Source organism: Littorina saxatilis, linkage group LG13 (genome assembly GCF_037325665.1).
Source record: "Littorina saxatilis isolate snail1 linkage group LG13, US_GU_Lsax_2.0, whole genome shotgun sequence".
Classification (NCBI taxonomy): domain Eukaryota; kingdom Metazoa; phylum Mollusca; class Gastropoda; order Littorinimorpha; family Littorinidae; genus Littorina; species Littorina saxatilis.
In genome coordinates, this window is record NC_090257.1 from 11,774,875 (window position 1) to 11,783,888 (window position 9,014).

Consider the following 9,014-nt stretch of genomic DNA (forward strand, 5'->3'; position numbering starts at 1 on the left):
TACAACAGGGATAAAACAATTTTATTTACCTGTCAGTTTATAACATTATAACAGTGTCTTCCAAGCAGATTGATTATGAAAAGATGAAGTTCGTGAAATAACATCTGCGGTTGACAGTGGCAAGTTCATTTTTACAATCATCTCAGAAAACATTGCTTCAGCACGGACTACAGCCTTTTCTTCTGGCAGGATTTGCTTTGCGGGAATGAACTTTATAATTCCTTGGCAGCTTTCAGCGGATTTCTTTGCAGCAACCTTGTCCATGTGAGTTTTGGAACTGCAGTGTCGTTCGATGTCATATTTCCCAGCATGGGCAACGGAGAAATCTGATTTACAATACTTGCAGTGTGCATGACTTTTTCCCATAGTAGACTCCACAATTCCTGGCTCTTTCTTATATTTCTCCAAGAAAATCTGGTGCTTCTGCTGTTTAGACTTGGTACAGTCATCCGAAACTGGCACCTTTTACCGCTTCATTTTCCCACCATTGTCCAGACGATCGCACGTGCCAACAACTGAACAAGGTTTCCACAGCTGAAGACTCGCTGTCATGGTTATCTCCCTTCGACCGAAACCGGTATCAGTTGTACCATCCCGTAATCAGCACACCAATACCGGAAAACGTATTCTAGACTTTTTCTTCTGCGTATTTTGTGCGTGTGTCGCGTATTTGCGTACTGATAATAATTTGGCGTACAAAATACGCCCAAATTGTACTGGTAAACAGGTCTGCAAATGGTTGGTTTGGCGAGTAAAAATACAAAAATGTGCGCTCTGGCTAGTAAATTATGAGAAGTACTAGCCAGTGCCCCATTTCGTGGACTTTTAGCGCTGAGTATGCACCCTGGAGCTGACTATTCATTGCTGATGTGATCGCGTCCCTCCATGTACGGGTCGCCGACCATGTGCGGATACACGCCGCTCGCTAGTGATTGGCCTACAATGTCACATGAGATTTTATTTGCCTCGGTATTTCCAAAGAAAAGCAACTCTTACACAGCCCATTACAACCCTACAGAGTTATCTCCGGAATCTGACCAGTAAGTTCTGAGTTCTTCTATCTTTGTCCAACAACATACACAGAAGACACACATGCTGTTGTAACCCGTATGTTTGTTTCTCCTGTTAGGGTCACCATCATAAGCTTGAGCTAGTTGTTGATCCTTTACATGTATTATTATGCATTATCCATCAATTGTTGAATAAACACTGTTGAAACCACACAAAAAGACACACATGCCACTGAAAAACGCAAAAAAAACAAGAACACATAGTAACACAGACCTGGCAGTTCCTTGATGAAGTCCCATGCAGCCTTCTCTGCGAGCGTCTTGCTCTTGGCGTAGGCATCCAGACTCTCCACGTCGCTCCAGTCTTCCTCTGTGTGCACTTTGTCTGTGTTTGTGTTGCTCCCTGCCCAGCACAAAATCAGACCGTTAACATCAGCATCTTCCCTTTTACTGTACAGTGGAACCCCCCTTTTAAGACCTCCAAAAGTAAATAAAACAAGAGGCGAAGCCTTCAAGGCTCACGTAAGAAATCGACAAACAGTAACACAAACTCAATCACTCCGTCACACATACACACACACAGTAAGCATAGGTGACACAGTGCAAGAGTGCGAGACACTAGATCTAGATCTGTCTGTCTGTAGCCTACATACGGGGACACGACTGCCTGAGATGGCCAGATCGACCCTGCGCTTTCGACAGCGCTGCGCTTCCTCGGGCAGACACTGGAAACACGCTGTGCAGATTAACCTGTAGGAAATCTCCTTTGGCATCTTCTTTATCTATTTTTCTGGAGCTACGAAACCGAACAATGTAAAATCGTCTTCTCCGAATCGGCGAACTGCAGCTCGGGGATAACTGTATCTATACCACAATCCTTCACGCGATCTGACCTAACCTTGACCCTTGACCTGGTCTACATACCACACGCGACACAAACCAGTCACCTGTTTTTACCCCCCCCAAAACCCCCCACCACCCGTTTTCTTTGGATACACACTTTAACTACATACGTGCTGACGAAATGTTGATCATTAACTTCAATACTTTGAAGCTGTTGCTTAAATAATAACCAGGTAAAATTAGTATTTCGGTGTTCAGTCAAATGTTAAAGTTTCTACCACAGACATACATACATACATACGCACGCACGCACGCACAGACAGACAAAAGTTAGCATCGCATAGGCTACACTTACGTGAGCCAAAAACTGGTCTTAGAAAGGAGGGAGTCTTAAAATGGGGGTAAATTTACAGAGGTTAATGACAGAAAATCTGAAAAATATAGGTCTTAAAAAAGGAGGAAGTCTTACATTTAGGGTCTTAAAAGGGGGTTTGCACTGTACAGTGTAACTTCTGATGTAAGACCCTCCATTACATGACTCCCTTAACTCATTGTCTCCCAGGTACGGATATATCCGTACCCCCTCATATGGCTCTATCTGACCAGGTACAGATATATCCGCTTAGACTGTTAGCTTCAGTCGCTTCCTGTAATGTCCATCTAACGCCTGCATTCCGCTCATATGGCTCTATCTGACCAGGTACGGATATATCCGCTTAGACTGTTAGCTTCAGTCGCTTCCTGTAATGTCCATCTAACGCCTGCATTCCAGCCTATTAATACACAGTTACGACACAGTTACTACAATTCTGAGTGACCTGCTGCAGCACAGCTGGTCTCAGCTTAAAAAAACTTGGACAACATAGGTGGGGTAAAAAGTGTTAAGACTTGCATAAGACTTCATGTTCTCGACGCTTTCTTGATAGTAGTGTCCATCTTACATCATCTTCTGTTGTTTTTTAATCCCAGGAAAAACGGAACGTTCTCTTTTTTTTTTACTGAAATTTCTGAACCAAAAAATACCCTTTCATACATTCAAGTTCGAGCAAAGCGACTATAACACTCCTTATTTATAGAACAAAATAATTAATCTCTTTACTCTTGCAAGCAATGATGGGATCAATATTCCTCTTGCATCAGGGATTCACTCAGGAGACCGGAAAAAACCCCATTGCTGTAGTTCTACTCATTCATCATATTCTACTGTAAGGGAAGAAGAGAAATAAGTGGCTTAAAGCGATATTGAAAAGATCCGTCGGCCAAGCATGCACGCAGTGAACTCAATATGCATAAAACAGATTTTTTCATTAATTTTGGGCACGTGTATATATATTTATGTCATGCCGAATTTACAGAATTGCTGAATTCACGGAATCAACAACATTTTTGCCCATTTCTCATAATTGTTGCCCATTTCGCGAAATGAGCAGCGTTTTGCTGAAAATGCGTAAAGGCTTTAAAACTTACCCCTTTTGCAACATCGGCAGCCAATCCATAATTTTTTCTGTCGCCAAAACATTGTATTTGCATTACTTTAGCTCCATGATATTGGTTGTATGGACTGTGTTAGTCTGTGTCGAGCATAACTCCGAAAATACATGAAAACCACACTTTTTGCACTTATTTTCCATAACTTATCTATTATTGCGACATCTATCCATTTTTGAATTCACCTGACTATGTGTTGCGATTCCCAAGGCATTTCAAAACTTTAAAACCCAAAATCGGCTGCCAAATTCGCCGAATGGGCAAGTTGTAGCTTTTGCGCATTTTCAGCAACATTTTAAAGGAAATGGGCAAAAATGTTGCAGATTCCGCAGATTTGGCAAGACATATAATTATATAGATCACGCTGCATAAAAACTTACAGTTAACAGCAACACAGGAGCTAGTAAGGACAACCCTCTTGACAGATTTAGAAGCGATGCAGGCTTTCAGCACGCTCTGTGTTCCCTCAACTGCCGGCTGAATCACTTCATTCTCATCTTTCGGGGCACTGGCTGGAAAGGGGCTGGCCACGTGGATCACATAGCTCACACCTTTCACTGCTCTGAAAACCAAAAAGCATCTTGTTTAGTCAAGCCAGTTTTATAGTGCAGTGTCTGTACAAGAAAGGTGTTCCAAATTCAAGGAAGCTGTATGTTGCGAGGACTTTGGTAATGGAGAGAAATGAACAGGGTACATGTCATGGTAGCGTGTTGAAACTAAAAGGTAAAATGTTGGTGTTGGAAATGATAGATTCATTCCACACATGTTTCTGTCATGCTCGAGGGACATAACTACATTATATGACAATACTGTAATGTAAAACATTATGTCAAGCATATCTGTATACAGGTTTGTGACTGTGTAAAAAGAATGTCAGGGATTTTTGTTCACACAATTGGCTTCTTCCGTTTTCTCTCTGCTTCTTTTTCCCTGACATTATGTACCTCAATCCTCTTCCTTTGGATGAGTAATAATGCATGAATGTAAAATATGCAAGTCAACAAGATAATCCCAAAATGATGTTCACAAGCATGCATGAATCAATCAATGATCTAAAAATGATACGTTTCTGAATGCTTTCCTATCTCCATGGTGTGTGTGTGTGGGGGGGGGGGGGGGGGGGGCTAGACTTTCTTTCTTTCTTTCTTTATTTGGTGTTTAACGTCGTTTTCAACCATTCAAGGTTATATCGTGACGGGGGAAGGGGGGAGATGGGATAGGGGAAAGGGGGGAGATGGGATAGAGCCACTTGTTAATTGTTTCTTGTTCACAAAAGCACCAATCAAAAAACTGCTCCAGGGGCTTGCAACGTAGTACAATATATGACCTTACTGGGAGAATGCAAGTTTCCAGTACAAAGGACATAACATTTCTTACATACTGCTTGACTAAAATCTTTACAAACATTGACCATATTCTATACAAGAAACACTTAACAAGGGTAAAAGGAGAAACAGAACCTGTTAGTCGCCTCTTACGACATGCTGGTTAGCATCGGGTAAATTCTTTCTCGTCCCAACCAATATGGGACTCCCCCTAACCCGCGGGGGATTGCAATGTGATCAGTAATAATCTGTATATATAGGTTACACACTCCGAGTTCTGAAAATCGTGCATATTTTCCCTAGGGTCGATTTTCAGGGGCGAGGTAATACCTGTAAATCGACCCGAGGGAAAATATGCACGATATTCAGGACGAGGTGTGTAAGCTTTTTATCCCATTACTCCGACGTTTTCATAAAAAAAAAGAACTTTTTGACACAAACTCTGCGAGTGCCTGTTTACTGCTCATCAAACCTTCTGCCACCAAAAATCGTGTCATGATATTCATGTGCGAAACGAGTCCACTTTTGTCTTTTCGTTTCCAGGATTGTGCCGTTGAATGCATTCGATACTGTGCAGTTACCGTCCTGTTTCAGTCGGTTACCCGAGCTGGCATTCGTCAAAACTGCGAAAGACTGACCGCATTCTGATAATCTTCGCTTCACAGCTAGCGACGGGAGAGAATGATACCCGAAGGGAAGTAACTCATTTTTGACCTGAGTTCAGGATTCGAAAGACCGCGTGTGTGATTTTACAAGCGATGAAGATGATTGCTGAGTTTGTGCTTATTCGAGCCTTTGTGCTTCAGTGTTCAAATTTGGATTACCTACTTCTTCAATCGTCACTTACTGATTTAGGTGAGCCTAACTTTGATGTCTGTCGTTGTCTTAGGCCATTAGGTATCTGTCTGGGGGAAAACGGCGCACCACTGGCGAGTTGTTTGTATGCGGCAACGCATGTAGCCTAGTTGTCTCTGTATGTCCAAGATCCGACCTTCTTCGCCACCTTTTATTCTAACTGAGTATCACCAACTTTGAAAATGGCAATTTCCATGCTGGTCAACTTGAGCCGAATATACTACATGTAGCCTATATAGCAAACGACAGATCCTGCAGCAGACGACAGATCTGTAGCAGACGACTGATGAGACAGCCTTGTTCTATTGAACCATATTTAGCAATCAATGCTCTAAAAGCGATAACAAATGAACAAAACTATAAGCATACTGTTTTAGTGTAAGTTTTATTTTGTCACTCAAGATTTTGAATCAGGCAGTTCTCGGGATTGATCTAAGCGGTTGCCCATGAAGCGTACCTCGTTAAGACAACTTTACTAGAGTTGTGCGCCTTGAATCACTGTGTGTCTCTGTCGCTCTCTCTCGTGCTCTCTGTCTCTCTCTCTCAGTCTCACCGCGTCGGACAACTCATAATCTTCACTCAGCTCTATTCACCCAAACAGATTATGTACATTCTTTGTTGTTTTCTTTATTTCTTCAATGATAATGTTTGTAGATCGTTAGCCAAACGTCAGTTCGACTTTTATACCGCAGAATATCTCGATCGTTTTGCTGAAAAAAAAATAGTCCCCGAGTTAACGATAAATATGCAGATGACCTCTAAATTATTCAAATGTACTAACTCTGAAATCAAAGACAATGACCAATGACAGGTGAGATCGAGACTCGGTTGTGATGGGTAATCCAGAATAATCCCCTCTACAGCTAACAGAGACAGGTCATGGGATAATGATCAATTCAGGCAGAACAAAAACTCTCCAACTAGTTTTGCCTGCAGCAGTTAAATTGAACTCATTTGGGTCAAATAAATAATTCAGAAGCAATCTGACCAAAACTCTGCTCTAGATCTGCTATTAACTTTAAAACATTGGGGCAGACACAACCCTCTCTCTCTCTGACTCTCCATCTCTCTATTTTACATTTAAAACAGTTTAATAAAATGAGTTTGAAGGAAAAAGTGTGTGTGTGTGTGTGATGAATGAAGATTTAGTCTCTCTAGTTGTGAAGGGATATATCTTGAACAATGCTGGTGTAAGGCTTCGGTGTTAAAGGCAAAAAGATTACACGAAAAGGAAATCTGATCAAGTGACAATATTCTCTCTCCCCCCCCCAAAGTTAAGGATTTGGGCATAAATATTCTGCTCATCTTAACCCTTCTAACAACAATATTAGGAGCACTATCTTTTTAATAAAAAGTGGAGCAATATATATATACTAGATGAATACCCGCTTCGCCGGGTACGGCTGTGCCGGGAAGAAGTCGAGCCAAATACCCGGCTGCGCCGGGGACCCGGCTAAGACAGCGCACCGCACGGAGGAAGGGAGATAAAACACTGGAGAAGATAAGGAAGAGTTACTGGGAATGGATCCAGAGAAAAACCAAAATCGGCGCTAGAGCACGTGTTGAAATATCTCATCGAGCAGGTTGTGTCCGGGGTCTACCTGAATATGCCCACCAAATTTGAAACAGATCCATCGAGAACCTGGACGTGCATCGCGGACACACACACACACACACACACACACACACACACACACACACACACACAGACACAAGTCGTATATATATATATAGATATCCAAAAGACAATTTGAACTCACGCTTCCCATGAATCTGGCTTGGTCAAGTCCGCCTCCACCAGTTCCAGCTTATACGTGGCATCCGGGCAGAGGTCGTTGAGATGCTTGACCTTCGCTTCATCTGAAAGGCTGCGCACGGTACCACGCACTTTGTAACCCGCTTCTTGCAACTGTTTGATGACGTGGGTTGCAATGTACCCAGACGCCCCGGTCACCAGAACCACTGAAACACACAGAAGGAATGTTTGGCATAAATCACATGACATTGGTGGAGTTTTTTGAGAGAACTGTGGATGAAGGTAAAAACAACAACAAAAAACAACAACAACCTGTCTCATAAAGATATAGGTCAAACGGGAACAGCAGTGGGTCACACAAGACAGTGATTACGCTCTGGTAGTGTTACCAAAACGACATTCTCAACAACAACAAAAAACTAAATAAAATAAAAACACCGTAGCTGTTTCTAAGTCCAACACATGCGTTAAAGACCAACAAGGTCAGTGCACAAACGTACAGACTCACTCTCTCTCTCTCTCTTGACATTTCCAGTGATGGCGCTAATATTTTTTCAAACTGGTACACAAATTTAATGATGAAAACTATCCAGAAAAAAGAAGGTAGGCTGGTCATTGGAACCAGTAAGAGTCCAGCTCAGAGTACTGGTTTTGTTGTTTTACCAGCGAAAAAAACGGTAGTTCTAAAATCAACCGGTAGGTTATACCGGCAGCCAATTATTGTCCGGTATTTTCTCATTTCAACCGGTAAAATACAGGTAATTACCGGTTAACGCCAATACTGCATTTCTCCTTTCAAACTGGAAGTGACTGGATTACCTTCTGCAGTGAGATCATCCCTAGAAGCCCTACTGGCAGAAAACGAGCTTTCTTCGTGGAAGATTGTGTATGAGTGTAATACAATTGTCATTGTTCTTCGTCTAACACCACCCCAAACAAGCAATGGCGGACACACAACCGTGTTCAAAAAGTGTCAGATGAGAAGAGACAGAAGGAGGGCACAGCAATGCGCAGCGCAACGACAAGAGAGCCACTTGACAACAAAGAAACAGGCAAGTGCTGAATTAAATGTTCAGTCAAGTTCTGAGACAAATTCATTTCCCAATAACTTCATGTATTGCAAATAGGAGGGCTGAAATGTTAAGTGAAAAGCAGAACACAGAGACTAACTCGGACACTGGTCCACGACATGACATCTCGCTTTTGGCTGCACGTGAAATACACTCTACCCGAGCAGTGTGTGCTACTGAATAGTAGTGAATGTGGGTCAGTGAGTGACCTCAGCTGTGACACTGACAACAATAACAGGGGACTGCATGGAGTTACTACGTTGGGAGCTTGTGCAGGCAGCAGTTTTCCAAGTGAAAATGAAGATTTCTTGTTTACCTTGGATACACAACATATTGACCCAACACACCTTAGTGAAGCAGAAAGTGTAGCTGAAAATGCTGGACACCTGTACATGGGATAAGCAACAAAGTTGGCAAGGTGTTCCACAAGCAAAACCAAACAGAGCTCCGTGACCAGTGTCGGAATCTGTCGCTGAAGAACGTCGTTAAGGGCAAAATACACCTGCGCAGTTTCAACGGCACAGACGACGCACGGCCTATTATTTATGCCGCGATAGGGATTATGACGAGTACTTGGCCTGTTTTCCTTTCATGCAACGTGTAGCGGGCTGGGATAATCTGCAGTGCGTCGTCGGTCCTGCTGAAGTTACATAATTATGTGAGCGGA

The 9,014-nt window shown here is 42.5% G+C and overlaps 1 protein-coding gene across 1 annotated transcript in view; it reads right to left on the bottom strand.

Annotated features, from left to right (window-relative positions):
• LOC138983599 (uncharacterized) overlaps positions 1-9,014 on the bottom strand; it is a 61,076-nt gene that overhangs the window by 23,099 nt on the left and 28,963 nt on the right. Inside the window, exons 2-4 of the mRNA XM_070356874.1 lie at positions 7,282-7,483; positions 3,722-3,903; positions 1,285-1,413 (exon numbers count right to left, since the gene is read on the bottom strand). Coding sequence (XP_070212975.1) covers positions 1,285-1,413; positions 3,722-3,903; positions 7,282-7,483 — 513 coding nt within the window. The remainder of the gene's footprint in view (positions 1-1,284; positions 1,414-3,721; positions 3,904-7,281; positions 7,484-9,014) is intronic.